This window comes from Artemia sp. Qi Xiang Cuo, chromosome 9 (genome assembly GCF_049724085.1).
Source record: "Artemia sp. Qi Xiang Cuo chromosome 9, ASM4972408v1, whole genome shotgun sequence".
Classification (NCBI taxonomy): domain Eukaryota; kingdom Metazoa; phylum Arthropoda; class Branchiopoda; order Anostraca; family Artemiidae; genus Artemia; species Artemia sp. Qi Xiang Cuo.
The window spans coordinates 21,514,394-21,532,258 of NC_142802.1; the positions used below are offsets into that span (position 1 = coordinate 21,514,394).

Genomic DNA, 17,865 nt, shown 5'->3' on the forward strand with positions numbered 1-17,865 from the left:
TGGTAAGAAATAGAAATGCATGACACCCCCCTATTGACAGTATTTTTTACCTTATTTTTAAGAATGATTATTAAGGCGCGTATTTTGGTTTAAATATACAGCACAACAGTTGGTTTTGGTTTAAACCAACTAACACAACAGGTAGACAAGATTTTGCAATAAATACGAATAAGAGGATTATCTCCAAACAAAGTTAATACTTTTTTTGTTTTTTCATTTCAGTTGTGTTCTGGCTTTGAATGGACTAACTCGTCTGTATGTATCTTTTGCTATAATTCGACTACTTTGTATTTAGACAGGAGTAGTTATAAACACACACACACATATATATATATATATATATATATATATATATATATATATATATATATATATATATATATATATATATATATATATATATATATATATATATATATATATATATATATATATATATATATATATATATATATATTATTTTAATTTGTATCTTTTTGTTTCGCTTTACTCCTTTCGGGTCCACGTTTACTTTACTTCTTTATTATTTTGATTTTCGCTTTTCATCTTCATTTGTACTGAGGGCACATTGTTGCCTATACATAAAAATAATCACGCTATGATTTTTACTGTGTTTTAGATTCTTTCCCTTTTCTATTCGTATTTATTTTAATTGGAAAAAACTTATATGAGGCTCTCATAGGGCGGATCGCTCTATTAGCTCCAGCTTTTATTTATAAACAGGGCCCCAGGGTGTTTTCGTTGACCTGTATAGCAGTAATCTTTTTTCACAAGGTTTTATAAAACTGTATAATCTTTGCTTAAAGGAGACAATAGATGGTTTTGATTAAATAGCCTAATCAGAGAGCCAATTTCAGATAAATATCAGAGGCAGCTTTAGGGAGGGGGCAGAGGGGGTATTTGCCCCGGGCACAGAAATTTTTGGGGTATAAAATTTCAAATGTTAAAATTTATCAATTTGAAAGTTTTCAAAATTTATAACGATTATAATCATTTTGTAATTCTTGAAATCTTATTTTTATTAAAACAAAGTAGAGGGCGCAGTTCGCAGTTGGCAGTAAGTATAAGCAAACAAAATCTGAAATTTTAATTTTTTCTATATCTTCATTACCGTTCCTAACGAGATAATTAATACAAGATAATTAATAGTTTTGTAGAGGCTAAAGTAAGAAAAGTCAGATTCAAATAGACGGAAAATCTTGTTATTAAGTGAAAATTTTTTTTAAAATTTGGCCTGAAAATTTTAGAAGACGGGGAGTGGGTGCTAATCAAGATTTTGGTCTGGGTGTAAGAGAGGCCAGAACTACCACTGATAGATATACAGCTCTGAACGTGGCTATTTTTCAATTGCTATGTCCCATGCCTTTTTTTCTTCAGGTAATCAGAGTGAACCTATGCTTTTTGTCTTATCGTAACGATAAATATTTGTCGGATGCTCATAACGAATTCGAGTAATAATAAGATTTAGAGCCGAATATGACCAATAAGCAGTTGATTAGTGCCAAAAAACAACTAGTAAAATTTTTAGTTAATATAATTTTTTCTATTTAAGGAGTCTCTTTAAATAAAGCCATGCTACATACAATATATACACATACAAAGAATTTAATTCGGGGTGGGGCAACGTTAAAAAAAGAAAGAAAAAAGAAACCAAACTGTATGAACATTACTCAACATTCAAAATAAAACTGTTAAAATATGTTAACATGGAAGGGGGTGGGCCTGAAGACCCCTCCCTTCTTATTTTACTTCTCTAATATATAGATGGGTACTTGTATGATATATCCCTGACCACTCAAATTGTTCATTCATTGATGCATTGCAGAAACGGTTCTTTTCCTTAGTTTCTTTCAGCTTAGCGTGAGACAAGACAAAGGAAAGTGGGTGGCCGGCGTTTACCCCCCCCCCCAGCAATTACTCTCCTTGAAAATACCCCCCACGGAAAATACCCCCGCAGAAAATCCCCCCTGAAAATAACCCCCGTTGAAAATACCCCCCTAGAAAATACTCTCCCGTAGAAAATACCCCACACGAAAAATACCCCCCGGTAACCCCCCCCCTCCGGAAAATACCCCCCCCCCCCCCACCGTGAAAAATAAGACTTTCCAAATTTGAGAATTTAATTTGAGTTTTATTTTTTTAATTTCCGTTGGGGAAAGAATTTCGGTACTTGTGTATTATGTGCCACTCACTCAAGCTTACGCTGTGTAAAATTCGAGAACACACCGGTTTTCTTGTTGGTTTCTTCGTTACTTAAGAAATAAATTTGAGCTATAGATTTGCACATTAGGGGGGGGGGGAGGGTAAGTATATATGGGTCTGCATCCAAAATGTGTTTGGTACAATTATTCTGCATATTAGACAGATAGATAGATAAGTGTAATTTAAAGCCAAATATAGGGTCATGAACACAGTAAAATAACATAAATGAAAGGCACAAGTAACATAAACTTGGATCAGCTATCATCATAAATCACTTAAATGAAACGCTACATTAACCTTATAATAGTACTTAATACTTGGAAAAACAGTCATTGAAAAAACAAAACAAAAACACTTAACACTCAGAAAAACACTTAAATGAAACATTACATTTACTTTATACTGGGATTTTTTTTTTTTTTTTTTTTTTTTTTTTTTTTTTTTTTTTAGTTAAAAAAAATTCCAGATACCTCACTATTCTTCTTTAATTTTTTAGTGACCCATATACCTAGAAAGAATTGTTTTATGACTTCAACCTATCCAAATACTATACCCCCCCCCTATTTGCAAATATATAACCCAAATTATATATTTCCCATATATTCTGTCACTTGTCTTTGTCTTGTCTCACGCTAAGCTGAAAAAAATTAACGAACAACAGGTTTTGTTCCCGAGCCTCGCACAGCGTAAACTTGAGTGAGTTGCCCGTAATACACAAGTACCAAAACTCTTTCCCCCTACAGAAATTAAAAAATAAAACTCAAATAAAATTTTCAAGTTTGGAAAGCCTTCTTTTCCACGGGGGAGGGGGTTATTTTCCGGGGGGAGGGTATTTACCGGGGGGGGGGGGTAAAGTATCTGGACAGTTTGAAGTCAAAAACAATTCTTTCTAGATATATGGTCACTAAAAAACTACAGAAGAATAGCGAGGTATCTGGAAATTTTGTAAACTAAAAAAAAAAAAAAAAAAAAACAACAACCCGGTATTAAGTAAATGTAATGTTTTTTTTTCAATGACCGTTTTTCCAAGCATTAAGTACTATTATTGGATTAATATAGTGTTTCATTTAAGTGTTTTATGATGATCACTGATCATAGTTTATGTTATTTGTGCCTTTCGTTTATGTTATTTTACTGTGTTCATGGCCCTACATTTGGCTTTAAAATACACTTATATATCTATCTATATAATATGCAGAATAATTTTACCAAAAAAATTTTGCATGCAGACCCGCTTTACTTTACCCCCCCCCCCCCTTTTAATGTGCAAAACTATAGCCCAAATTTAATTCTAAAGTAAACAAGAAACTAACGAAAAAACCGGTATGTTCATGGAGATTACACAGCGTAAACTTGAGTGAGTGGCGTATAATTCACAAGTACCAAAATTCCTTCCACCTACGGAAAATAAAAAAAAACAAAAGTCAAATAAAATCCTCAAATTTGGAAAGCCTTATTTTCCACGGGGAGGGGGTGGGGGGGGGTATTTTCCGGAGGATTAATCACCGGGGGATGGGGGGGTAATCGCCTAGAACCTTGGTAATGGATATATAGAAATCGCAGAACTTTCGTGGGATTTGCTTATCCTTAAGATATTTGAGTGAGGCTATAATTGAAAAAAAGAATTAATGGATTCAATTAGTTATGAGCATTTTGATTAGAAAATATGTGAGGCCAGAATAGATAGAAAAATCAGCCGTAAATTTAGTCAGGTCTGATAATTCGTGCAAAGAAACGAGATTAGTGCGTGATCAAGCCCGACTTAAACTAACAATAAAAAGGATGGTAATTGATCCGAGAAAAACGCTCAAGTCTTGTTTAGAGGAAGTAATTTAATTTTTTTTCCCAACGTCATTGTCAGTGGAATTTCTTATATTTCCGGACTGATTTGAAAGGGCGAGTGACACCAAATAAAAACAAAAGATTATGAAAGCTTGATAGCTTTTACGTCTATTGTGTTGAAACAAGCCGACTCCAATTCCAATTTTGGATTTTTATCTTCCGAATGATGCATTTCAAAATCGTAACCTTTAGAGTTGTTGCTAAAACCGGGGCTTCAATACCCGGGTCGGTGCTATTTGAATCTAAACTCGGGCTAGCGCATGCTAACTTTGTGACCCATGAGGCCCATTCTCAATGAGATTTTACGAATACCGAGAGTTAGCTAGCACTAGTTTGAGCCAATCAGATTTGTTTGTAGAATTTGTCTGCTAATCAGAAAATTCTAGGAAATAATCGGATTGAATCAAATTACAACTATTACTGCTAATTTACTGCTAATAATTCACTGCAGTACCAAGCCGCCAGAGGCCAACACAGCTACGCACGCTTCTCCTCCATCCCAATCTATTCAAAGATTTCCTCTTTACACTCTCCAAAGAAGTTCCCTTTGCCCTTAAATCTTTCCTTACGAAATCCTCCCATACCATTTGGGGGCGACCATATATTTGTTTGTCCCTAAACAGTTACCTGACAAGCACGGTCCTGGGCAATCTGTCATCCCTTACCACCAGAACCTGTCTAGTTAGTTGAATCTCGGTATTATTAAAAGAAAAGTAAAGTTTTTCGAAAGAAAAGTAACGAACTCCATTAAAAAAAAATGAGCAAAAATAAAATCAAATAATCTACCAAGCGTGAAACTACCACAAATCAGCATCGATAAGTAAATGAGACCCAAAACGAGCAGCTCAAAACGAGCAGAAATTAGTTGGGCTCAAAACCCCTATGCCTTCCCAAGGCCAGAACATAATTTGCACTTTACTGAGAAAAGTATAAATGTTTTTACTTTTATAACTTTAATAAATCAAATAATATTAACAATTTGGTTACTAAATATCAGTATATGTATATTAAACTGACAATGCACATTCATTTGTATTTTTTGGTAAAGTGCAAATTATGTTCTGGCCTTGGGAAGGTATAGGGGTTTTGAGCCCAACTTATGTTAATTTCTGCACGTTTTGAGTTTGACTCGGTTATTTATTTTAATTTCTGTTCGTTTTGGGTTTCATTTATTTATCGATCCTGATTTGTGATAAACGGCAACTCCTTCGATACGAAGTGCCCTGGTCTAAACAACAACAAAAAAATATAAAAAATAATGCATAATACCCACATCAATCTTTACAATAAAAATGTCAAGTTTTCCAATCACTTTCGACTGTTAAAAAGGGCACTAGGCGTTTTGATTTCCAATCGAATGAGCTCTTTTTGAGTTTCTATTACAACGCTTTCTAAAAACACCTTATATACCCCCAGGGCATAAGTTACAACCCTGGCCCTAAGGGCTGTTAGGGTGGTTGTCACCCTCTAAGACCTAATTTCCAGAACTTTCAACTACGTTAAACAAAATAACTATCTCAAAATGTTGATTGGATGTGTTTAGAGAAATGTTGGGCGTGAGAGGGTCGTTAGTCGTTCTCCAATCACTTTCAACTATTAAAAAAGGCACTAGCCCTTTCAATTTCGCATCAAATGAGCCCCTTTGAAGTTTTTACGAAAACGCTATCTCTGAAAACCTTAAATGCCCCTAGGGCATAACTTACAACCTGTGCGCTGGTGGCTCTGGGGGGTTTGCCATACTTAAATATATAATCTCCAGAACTTTCAACTACATCGTACAAAATGGCTGTCTATAACCTGTGATTGAATGTTTTTGGGGAAATGGCGGGCATGAGAGGGGGGTTAATTACTCTCCACTCACTTTCGACTATTAAAAAGGGCAATTTCAATTTCCAATCAAATGAGCCCTTTTTGAAATTTCTACAACAACTTTCTATATAAACCGGGAAATCAACTACGCTGAACAAAATAGCTATCTCAAAATTTTTATTGGATGTGTTTGGGCGAATGGTGGGCATGGGGGGGCTAGTTGCCCTCAAATCACTTTTGACTATTAAAAAGGGTACTAGCCCTTTGAATTTCCAATCGAATGAGCCCTTTTTCAATTTTCTACGACAAAGGTTTTAATAAAAACTTATATTCCCCATGGGCATAACTTATAAACCATGTCCTGAAGACTGTGGTGTCCTGCTCTAAGGTATAATTTCCTCAACTTTAAACTGCGTGGAACAAAATGGCTATCTAAAAATTTTGATTGGATGTGTTTGGGGAAATGGTGGGCGTTGAAGGGGTGTTAGGTGCCTTCCCTTCCCTTTCGACTATTAAAAAGGGCACTAGTCATCTCAATTTCCAATCGAATGAGCTCTTTTTGAAGTTTCTACGACAACGCGTTCTATAAAAACCTTTTTTGCGCTCAGGGCATAACTTACAAGCTTGGCCCTGAGGGTTGTGGGTGGGGGGGGGGGAGGTGCCATCCTCAAAGACCTAATTTCCAGGACTTAAAACTACGTTGAATAAAATGGTTATCCCAAAATAAACTGGCTATTCCTCCAATCACTTTCGCATATTAAAATTGGTATTAGCCCTTTGAATTTCCAATCGAATGAGACTTTTTCTAAGTTTCTACGACAACACCTACTATAAAAACCTTATATGGCCCCAGGGCATAACTTACAACCCTTGCCCTGAAGGCTGTGGGGGAGTTTCCTCCTCAAAAATATAATTTCTACCTGGAAATCAACTACGCTGAACAAGGTGGCTATCTGAAAATTTTGATTGAATGTGTTTCGGAAAATGGTGGGCTTGGAAGGGGTGTTAGATGCCTTCCAATCACTTTCGACTATTAGAAAGGGCACAAACCACTCCAATTTTCAATTGAATAAGCCCTTTTTGAAGTTTCTACGACAACTTCTTCGATACGAAGTGCCCTGCTCTAAAGGAATGAAATAATAAATAATACATTGTGCCAACATCGTTCTTATATGCCCCCAGGGCATAACTTAAAACCCTTACCCTGAGGTTTGGGGGGGAGTGTCCTCCTCAAAAATATATCTTCTATCTGGAAATCAACTACGCTGAACAAAATGGCTATCTCGAAATTTTTATTGGATGTGTTTGGGAGAATTATGGGCATGGTGGGGGGGGGCTAGCTGCCCTCCAATCACTTTCCACTATTAAAAAGGGCACTAGACTCTTCAATTTCCAATCGAATGAGCCCTTTTCGAAGTTTCTAGGACAACTCCTTCGATACGAAGTGCCCTGGTCTAAGACCGCAAAAAAAAATAAAATACATTGTGCCCACGTCGTTCTTTACTTAGGCAGCGCTATTGCGCTGCCTATGATACATTATTGACCTGTTTTCCTCGCATACCAATTGTAGCGATTAGTGATCCCACTAGTGTCCTGTAAACAAAGAAATACTATCAGGCCATCTACGTCATTGTTTTGGGTTTTCATAAACACCAAAATTATCAACCTGCTTCCCATGGGTACTGAAACAGAAACTAGCAATCTGATTCCTAGAATGTTTATTCAAATAGGCCTGACCTGGGTACTGAAGAACATGGTTGCCAAATGAGACACAGAGGATTTTTAACAAAAATATTAACTTGCTTGGATAAATAAATGAAATACCAGATGAGGTATTGTCACATGGGACTAAAACTTGACATCTTATTAATCTTCTTAGAGTAATGAATCATGATATCCTATTCAGTTGTTATGAGTAATAATGGTGCATCAGAATTTCCCTCTCTTATACACTTTCCCTTGTGTAAATAAAACAACATAAACGGGTGATTGGCCACACAAAAATTGTAAAAACAATAATATACAAGATTTGATAGAATAGTGGTAGGAATACACCTGTTGACATTAGTAATTCAGGTTCAAATCCTACAAGAGACTATTTTTTGTATTAGATATGACTAAAGACTCATTAATGTTAGAGCAGACTGAAAACTTTTTGTCTTAGAGAAGACTAAAAACTTTTAAACTCGTCTTCAAAATACATTTTTGGAGCGCTTTTCTAAATTAAAGAATAGAAAATTAATAATAAATTACAGACCCATTGTTTTTGGTTTGTATAGCTGACTTATACTTATTTTCTTTGCCTATATTTTAGTATTATTTTTGTATTTTTTCTAATTTGAATTTTATTTGTTTTGTTTTGACACTGATTATCCCTGAATTTTCATTTGTGACTTTTCAAGGCCTTGTTGTCCTGTGTACACTGAAATTTAGTAGCAGCAGTATTGGCATATTTCCAGACAATATGTCATCTTTGGGTGTATTAGAGTCAGTAATAGAGAGAACAACTTTGGCCCATAAGTATAAAAAGGTAAGTAAAAAAGGTCATACTTAAACTAAAAAACTAACGTCTTTCACCGCTCTTATTATTCGTTTTTTGCTCTTTTTTTTCAACATGAATTTTAATTCATAAGATTAGCAATTGCAATAGCTTACTACTAAGTAGTTACTAAGAAATTCAATTAGCAATTACTATAACACTAATATAATATAGTAATAATATATACATACATATATATATATATATGTATATATATATATATATATATATATATATATATATATATATATATACATACATATATATATATATATGTATATATAAATACTATTACTGCTACTACTACTAATAATTCACTTTAGCATCAAGCCACCAAAGGCCAACACAACTACATACGATCCTCCTTCAATCTATCCTTAGCCTCCCTCTTTACACTCTTCGAAGTAGTTCCTCTTTCCCTTATTTTTTTCCTTACGACCAACCTGCCACCCCATTTAAGGATGACCTGCTTCTCGTTTGCCCCGAGATAGTCGGCGGACAAGGATGATTTTTGGCAATCTGTCAAACCCATTTTTCTGATTGTAACCTTTGAAAGTGAGATTGAACCATTTTTTCGTACGGCTTGTTCTTTGAGATACCGCCTTCAGGCACTTACCCTAAAAAATCCATGGGCAATTTCTCTGGAAAATATCTAGCAAATCCTCCCCTGTCTTTCGGAGCACCCACAGTTCAGAACCATACTTGACCACTGTCACCACTATAGCTTCTCATATTCTAATCTTGGTTTGTAAACTTATCTTCCTATCCTTCCCAACTTTTTCCAACTGTGAAAGAATACCAAGGGCCTTGGCTATTCCCTTTTAAAATATTCACTTCATCCACCGTCCTTACTAATAATACCACCTAAGTAAGTGAAGCTCTCCACTTGATCGATCTTCTTGCTACCCAACATCACCTCATCACCTTCGCTTATTCCTATTCTTAGCGACTAAGTCTTCTCAACACTTTTAAAATCTATTCTTGCACCCTGAACCCGCAAAACATCTAAAAGTTTTATTTATTTTGCCAATGTTTTCATCTATGATGCTTAAATCATCCACATAAACCAAGTTTAGGAGAATTTTACATCCCCAAATGGTTGCAGGTTCTCTCTTCACCTTTGTTGTGCTCCATAGGACCAAGTCCATCAAAATGATCCATATAAATGATCATTCCCAATTATTAATGATCCTTCCCAATCATTAATCTAAAAGTGAAAAATAGGTCAGTACATGTTGCCTCTTTCCTAAAACCACGTTGTTCTTCTCTTAAAATTTCATCTAGAGCATCTCTAAGTCTAAAAAGTATCATCATGTTAAGTAATTTGCCTCCTAGAGGTACCAAGCTAATACCTCTATAATTACTATACTCACTCTTAGCATCTTGGTTTTAAAAGGGTTTAATAAAAAAAAAAAAAATTAGAATTGCTAGGAATATTTTTTTTCAAAATCATTTTCATAAACTTCAAATATTTATTTCTTGCTCACAAAACAAACGTGTATATCGAAAATGTCAAGCTTTTTCATTCTTTTCTATATCTTATCCTGCAACTTTATTACGTATTTAGCATATTCTTAAATCTTCACCTTATCTCTCTTTAATACATTCCTGATCACTAATTTAGGGACTGTTCCTATTTTTAACTAAGACAAGTCCAGATTAACTATTCACTCTCAATTTATTAACACGCCAGTACAATATTTTACTACTATGCTGTTTGGCTGAATCTTCCAGATCTTCAGCAATTATATCCACTTCACACCTCCTTAAATTACGTTCTAGTGTTTTATCCTCTTTCTTTGCATTCCAATTGTTAAACATGATCTATCACTCAAATAATTCTTGTACAAGCCTCTTCTCCTCACTGTTAAATAAATTGCATATTCACTACTATTTCTAATGATGTTTCTAACTTTTTTCCCTAAGAAACAACCAGCGACTTCACAAACTATTGTCCTAAGTTTATTGCAACCATATTCTATGTTGTCAAACCTGTAGACTCTCCAGATTGGTATTTAACTGTTCCTGGGAAGCTTTTCTCGAACTCTCTTCCTGGAGTCTGCCAACGTGATAGCTTCCTAGAAAGTAGTTACCCTTCCTAAACTTTGAGCTTTAGATTAACTCTAGACACTACTGGATGGTGATATTTACTTTTAACATCTATAAAATACTGTATTGGTTATAACTGGATTGCTATAACTACAAAGTTGCAGCAGTCTGTAATCAGTTGTTATATGATTGTTCTTTGATTGTTTCAATATTTTCCTCAGTGTTACCACGTTGATCCCTGAAAATAAACAAGCAAAACTAATTAGTTTAGCTTGATAAAGATTTTCGTCCCAAAAATTCAAGCATTAAAAATCTACTGATTCCCAAGCACAGCAACAGCTTCAAAAGCATAACTACACCTTCTTACAGCTGTTTGTTTAAGCTGTTTAATATTTTAATTTATTTTTGATGATTTTTCACCCACATATCTCATTTATTGCATACCCTCATCCCTTCTTCTCACCACCAAATACTAAACAAATGTATATTGAGGTCCCTTTTCATTGAAATAGATTTTCCAATTTTTCCTAATTTTTTTAGTTATATAGGGTTGTGTAAGTTTCAACCTAACAAATTCGAATAATCAGGTTTTATTTTCAATGTCCTTGGTACTTTAAGATCATCATTATTTTTCAGGCATTAAAAGACACGGATGGGGGTGAGAAATGCACAATTTGCCTCTGCTACTTCAAAGACGAGGAAAATGTTAGGTACGTCATTTGTTTTTAAATGTCGACCGGAAATCTGTTTCCGCCATTCCACGTATTGCTAACGAGTGAAACTCTCAAATTAATTTGTAATCATGAATACTGACTAAGATTGTTTACCAACTAGTCAGGGAGCCAAAGTTGAAAAAGTCGTCAAATAACGATTTGTAAAAAAGCATTTTGATACATGAGATCTGACTTTTGGAAACGATGGTTTCGAACACGCTGATTCCATTTATTTCGGGGTTAGTGACAACCGAAGTCCGCTTCATACTTTAATATAATGTCAAAGTTTCGACACTATCATCTAGGTAGAGGTCGTGAAAAAAGACCAAAATTACTGCCTGGGATTGGCAAACACAGATAGATAATCATATGGGGAATCATTTTACTGGCTACAGAGTGTGAACCAAAAGTTCTAGATCCCTAAATTTCAGATGGGTATCCAGTGACGCTTTTTGGGCTATTCCTCTGACAAATTCATTGTCACAGTGGCCGATTTCTTTAAGCCATGTTGCAGTCCATTACAAATGTAGAAATATATGCATTGAAAAGTGTTCCTGTGCGAGAATCCGAAAGTGTGACTTGCTTTGTGCATATGCTGGGTCGTGCGATCTTTCTGGAAGTGACGACGAGTTTGACGAAATAATAGCTTAAAAAATATTGCTAAACGTATTTCGTTTATGTATAATTAGGTTTGCCTTTTAGCTCATCAATGTTTCTTACTCGTTCCTTGATAGTAGCTGATTTAGAAAAAATAATCGCAAGAAGTTTTGTAAATATTATTTGTGCGGATTAAAATAATGAAACGAAATCAAATTCGACGAATCGTATCTTAATAAAACGTAAAAGGAAAAGCTTGTAAAAGCAGTTTGAAGCTGAGCTGCTATGCTTGGCCAGCAGCATAGGAAGCCTAAATGTAGGTGTTTTTTTGTTTTTTTTTCTGATGGTAAATTAACGATCGCCTAATGTTTTGGCAAGGTATAAAGGAGACAACTACAATCTTATAATAGAAAGCTGGACTTAGTCTGAGTAAAACAGAAAAATAACGATCCTAATTACGGGGAACTACCAAGCGCACCTTTGGCACTTATATTCCCGAGATATTCGTAATCAGAATGGTCGATTTAGTCTTAAACCACTCTCAGATCATTTGTACCCCTCGGATCGTTATTTTGTCAGATTTTTAACTTTGGCTCCCAGACTATACAACAAATTAATCCAGAACAAAATTATTAGAGTGTGAAATGAATTAAGCTGCTGCATAAGAAGGAAAAACAAATAGGTCAACAAATATAAATTTCGTGAGTCAAGCTATGTTGAACATAAATATTTGTATCTATTTGTTTTAAATTTCATTTGCTGAGGGAACGCTGACTTCCCACCACCCGGTGTACATTGTGTGTTACACAGTTACCAAACGCTCAGTAGAGTCTTTCCAAAACGTTTGGCAAAGCTCCACCAAGCTTGCCACGCGCCAATCATGTACATTGTTTCTAAGAGAGAACGACCTCTCCACTATTCTCACGGCTTCATTGCTAAAGAAAATACTGTAATTTTAACCTTACTACGATTGAGAAAATTACTGTCCGGCACCATCCATGGATTAATTTATATTAATTCTTCTTTTCATCGCTGTCATTACTATTTACATAATTCGTGTAATTACTTCATGCGGCCAAAGACAAATTTACGTGTAACATTAATAGCCAACATTTCCTCAATTTTCCTTCCCTTATAGACCAGTTCACATTTGTGTTTAGATTGAAATTAATTTTCGGACGTCATCACTTTGGACAAATCAGGGCTGGATGTAAATGAAGAGGCAACGCTATAATCGGTGGTTAAGAATTTTCAATATTTAGGCATAAACACTATTGACCAATGATAATTTGCTTATTATTACAGAGCAACCCCGATTAGTCGAAAGTAATAACGTCTAAAAATTAATCACTAGTTATTATTCACCAAGGAAAGGGGAGTCAATGTTGGGGGGATGGGGTATGGGGTATTGTACATTTCTCCCTGCCTATTTGGATTATCTTCATTAAAAATACTTTTTTTAGTCTTCATAAAAAAATAAAAACTTAAAAAAATTGATCCCCAAGTTTTGAAAAATACGTTTTGCTCATGCTTAAATTCCTGTGAACTGACGTTGAAGAATGGAGCTCTATAGTAAAGAAAATTTTCTTTTCGTTACTGACTATAAGATGTAAAATTTTGCTGCACTTATCTTTTGTAAAGCCTAGTGATAGTGACAAAGTATAAAATTTAATCTAAATTAATCTGCTGGAATTGCTCAACTTGTTGAGGGCAAATAACTACAAGAAATTATGTTCCTACTTCCCCATACAGTAGACCTTCTCCTCTGATAAGATAATTTTCTAGTTCTGCCAATTTGTCCGTTCCTGATGGAAAAAGGGGGATGTGCGAAAAAATCTAAAACAAATTAGGGATGGGATATTTGGATATAAAATTCTGTAAAGTTATATTTATAGAGATGGGATTCAAGGAGATGAAATCAGGGGCGATAATATCTAAGGAACTGAGATTAGAAATTAACGTTTTAGTTTCTGATGATGGAGACAAAATATCAGTCCATGTCAAACTAACCAAATTAAGGGTAACAAAGTCGTTGGGGGTAAATACCCTACTTTTTTTTTAACGTCTTCTAGGTCTCAGTGTCTGCACTATTGTACCAGATGTGACCTGTGGCTTCTGTCTTGTCTAGGCCTGTATTAAGGCAATCAGAATTGACTGAAAATATCAGTTTGCCTGTAGAAAGCGGATCTTTTTTGCTGATCAAAGTAAAGCATTTTCAGCTGAAGATCAGATTGTAAAATTCCCATTTCTGGTCTTGAAGTGGTAATACTTTTTCCAGAGACATAGCTATTGAGCCTTTAAGCTATGTTGAATAAAGTGGCTATCTCAAAATTTTGGCTCAATGGGCGTGGGAGGGGAGCTAGATGCCGTCTTATCTTTTGGGTTACCAAAAAGAGACATTAGAACTTTTCGTTTCTTTTCAAATTATTCTTATCCTGATTTTCTAGGACAATTAGTTTGACACAATTACTCCTGGTGAAAAATAATAATAAATTGCATCCGGGATCTTTTTTCGGGAAAAAATTAAAACGTCAATATTTTTATAGATATGAGCCTGAAACCTCGACTGCATGACTTTACTGATATGCTGAGTCTGATGGTACAATTTTTATTAAAATCGCTTAACTTCTTGGGGGGTTTCCTCCCTTTTTTGAAAACTCCCCAAATTTTTCAGGATCCTAGCTTCTGATGGGTAAAATTCAACTTAGGGAATTTTATATATTCAAAATCAGTATAAAAGACGTATTCTTTTGATGCAATAATTGTCATTAGGATTTATTTTTTAGAGTTGCGGTAACTATTAGGGATAGTTGCTCCATACTTACAGTTCCTTCCTACCAGATCTTTGACTAGTTTCTATAGCTGATTTCATATTCTCTAATATCTTCCACAGAAGCTTTAGTTTTCCAATGAGCAAAGATAGTAAGAATTTCTTTTGAATAACAGGGTAAGTTTTGCTTGTTTTAAGCTGTGTATAAATCTACCTTGATATAGGTTTTTAACCATATTGATTATGAATCTGTCTTAGTGAAACTTTTTATTCTTTTTGGACAATTTTTAGTCTACTTTTATGTTTTTAATCAAGGGAATTGCAGTTGTAGCTTACTATGTTCAGTCTGAGTAAGTCATACCAGTTATGCAAACAAACTAGTAATTTTTGTTACGAATGCTTCTTTCATTTATTTTTCCTTTTGTTGTAAATATTTCTTCTTTTTTGTATCTTCTTTAGCATCCTATGACTCATTTCTTGCATTCGAAATGCTGTTTTTGCTTTAAAAGCTACTTTCTCAGCCTTTTTTTTTAAATCCCTTGTTATATTTCCTATAATTATTTAACTCCTTTGTTGTGCTAATTTTTCAATTTTTATATGATCCCCACTTCCTTGGAAATGAATATCTTCCTACCAAGAAACTGTTATGAGGAGTTCTTTAAGACAGCCAGAGTAATGTAATAATACATAACAAGATAATAGATCGCTAATAGATCGCAGAAAAATTTCCTAAAAATGGTAACTTAAAACACCATGTTAAAAATGAGGTTTCTAAAACTATTTAGTACTGTTTATGACTCTTTCTGGCACAGAAATAATTAAAATAAAATCTTTCATGCTTAGACAAATGCACCATATTGTCTTTTCAAAAAATTAAATATGACCTAGATTATAGTTTAACCAAACCTAGTCAAATTTCAAAAATAACTTTTAGAATTTAGATTACAAAAATTCAATCAGTAACCATAAAAATATTTATTCTTCAGGTTCAAAAACAGTGACAGAGAAATAATGTAAATCAATTATATTTAATCTGCTATACATAATATTTTACTGCCCTCTATTTTGCAATATTAAATTAGATAGCGCTCCAATACAAATACGCAATTCTATCTATACTCTGTCTACTAATGGCACTTTCAGTGCCGGCAATGGTATAGAAAAAAAAATAAGGAGATTAAATTGTCATTTCAAAATTGGCAGTTATATTACTATTTTCAGAAGAAAAGATTGTATTTTGTAGTTTCATAACTTTATAGGGAAAAAAGAGCTTTTGCAAAACGATTTCCTTTATAACATTAAATAGGAAAAACTTATAAAAAATGTTTTTAGCTAAAAATAAGCGACTTCAGTAAAGTGCAAATAATTGTGTATGGCATCCTTTTTAATAGAGATTCTGAAAGATTGAAATCTATCTTACAGTCCCAGTTATGAACAGTGTCCTCTATCTTCTAAAAAAAAATCCCTACAGATGCAAAAAGTGGATGAAAATCGACTTGAAGAAACTCTAAATTTTCCAATTTATTTTTGAAATTTCTCTTGTCTTTGGTATAATAATATTCCAGGAAGTGGTATTTGAGGTTTCTTCCGATGGGTTCCTCACTTCGGCTTACACTGACGATATCTCCTTCAACCGAGTATTGTGCTTGGGGTAAATTTTGCTTTTCCTTTCTCAAGTTAATTACAAATTTTTAACGTTACAGCGGTATACGTAAAAAATCTGTGTCAAAACTTCAAGCTATCAATGATTTCAAATTCGTTTAAGAACACTTTTTTGTCATGAATCACGAAGGGGCTCAGGAATTAGGCACTAGAGCAACCAAAGCAAAGGGTTGCAAAGCAATGCGACATCACTTACAAAGGGCTCTCTACCCAAATACAATTCATTTTGGCATGAAAATGCTAATGATTGAATATTGACATTTCCCACATTGAGAGTTGATCCTCTAAATGATGACTGTGATGATAACTCATTATGCAATTTTTTCAGGCGCTTACCATGCATGCACTTATACCACACCACCTGTGTTGATCGTTGGCTATCAAGCAATAAGCGATGTCCGATGTGTCACGTTGACATTGAAACAGTGTTGACCGTAGGATTTCATCGTAGCATTTCACCATTATGACCGTAGGATTTCGATTCCGACCTCTGTGCAGCGTTTCCAAAATGACTAAATTTTTAGAGTTGTAATTCCATATACTTTTTTGCTTTTAATTTAGATGCGAAGAAAATTTGTGATTCTTACTTTGCAACATGTAGATTTTCTGTCTTGTTTTCAAACTAATATAAGCTTACCTTTGAATTTCTATTTTAAACACACTACAAATCTCGGACTTGTTTATGTTGAAATCATCAAACATGACTAGCTAGTAATCCTGACTTGCATCTTCAAATAGGAATTTTTGTGTCTATCCCATAAGTTGGAATAGGTTAAATTATTGCTCCTTGAACAGTACTTTCTTTAATGTTCAATCCAACTCATACAGCAAGCTTAGAAAAATCAATGCTACTACGACCCGCAGCAGGACCAGGCAGTGGTGCAACAGGTGAGGTGCTTTCCACCTCACCTGGTACTTCAAATTTAGATGTTACGTGGGAATTTGTTGAACCGTAAGGACCCCAGACTCATGGCGTCTGACCGCGAAGTAACGTCACTGACCCAACCCTAAGCCACATGATTGGAGGCACTACGAATCAGCAACCCTCCCGGAAAATGAATAGTAAACATATTACCATACCCCTAGAAGACTATGGCCTCTATTATTTACACAGTAACCAAAGCTTTCAACTTAAACACTTTTAAGCTATTTATCTTGCTTCGTAAGGTCCCAAAATGTGGCTAAATTGCAGACCCCTTTTTAAAATTATTTGAAAAAACTACGTTTTGTAAAGAGTTAAAGAGGCTGAGTTACAAGGTCGAACCTTAAAACGTACAGGGATTAGGAGGCACAGTTGGGGGGCTGCCGTCCCCCAAACCCCCCGCTTTTGCAGCCTCTTTGGTTAAGTTTTTCTTAAGGTCACCCCCCGCGTTTGCTCTTGCGAAGAACTGGTTTGCAACACAAATGAAGTCTGCTGTAGTTTTTTACCATAAAAACAACTATTGCATCTTTTATCGATGAGGGCTACCGCCCCCCGGTTTTGCCCTTGCAAAGAACTGTTTTACAACAAAAAACAAAGTCTGCTTAAATTTTTTACCATAAGAACACCCTATTGCATTTATTTGATTAAAAACCCTACTGAGAATTATTATTTTCCGTTTCCAATTTTTCCCTAACCAATAACAAGCTATACTATGATGAACTTTAACAATTTTGAACAGAAAAACAGGGAGCAGAAGAAG

At 34.7% G+C, this 17,865-nt stretch overlaps 1 protein-coding gene across 1 annotated transcript; it reads left to right on the plus strand.

Annotated features, from left to right (window-relative positions):
• The first annotated feature begins 236 nt into the window (after positions 1–236).
• Positions 237–16,858, plus strand: LOC148948441 (E3 ubiquitin-protein ligase ARK2C-like). Its single transcript, XM_089093929.1, has 4 exons — positions 237–255; positions 8,255–8,383; positions 11,078–11,151; positions 16,512–16,858. Exons 2-4 carry the CDS (start codon positions 8,318–8,320, stop codon positions 16,648–16,650), a joined length of 279 nt encoding a protein of 92 aa, XP_088950055.1. The 5' UTR covers positions 237–255; positions 8,255–8,317; the 3' UTR covers positions 16,651–16,858.
• Positions 16,859–17,865: the final 1,007 nt, after the last annotated feature.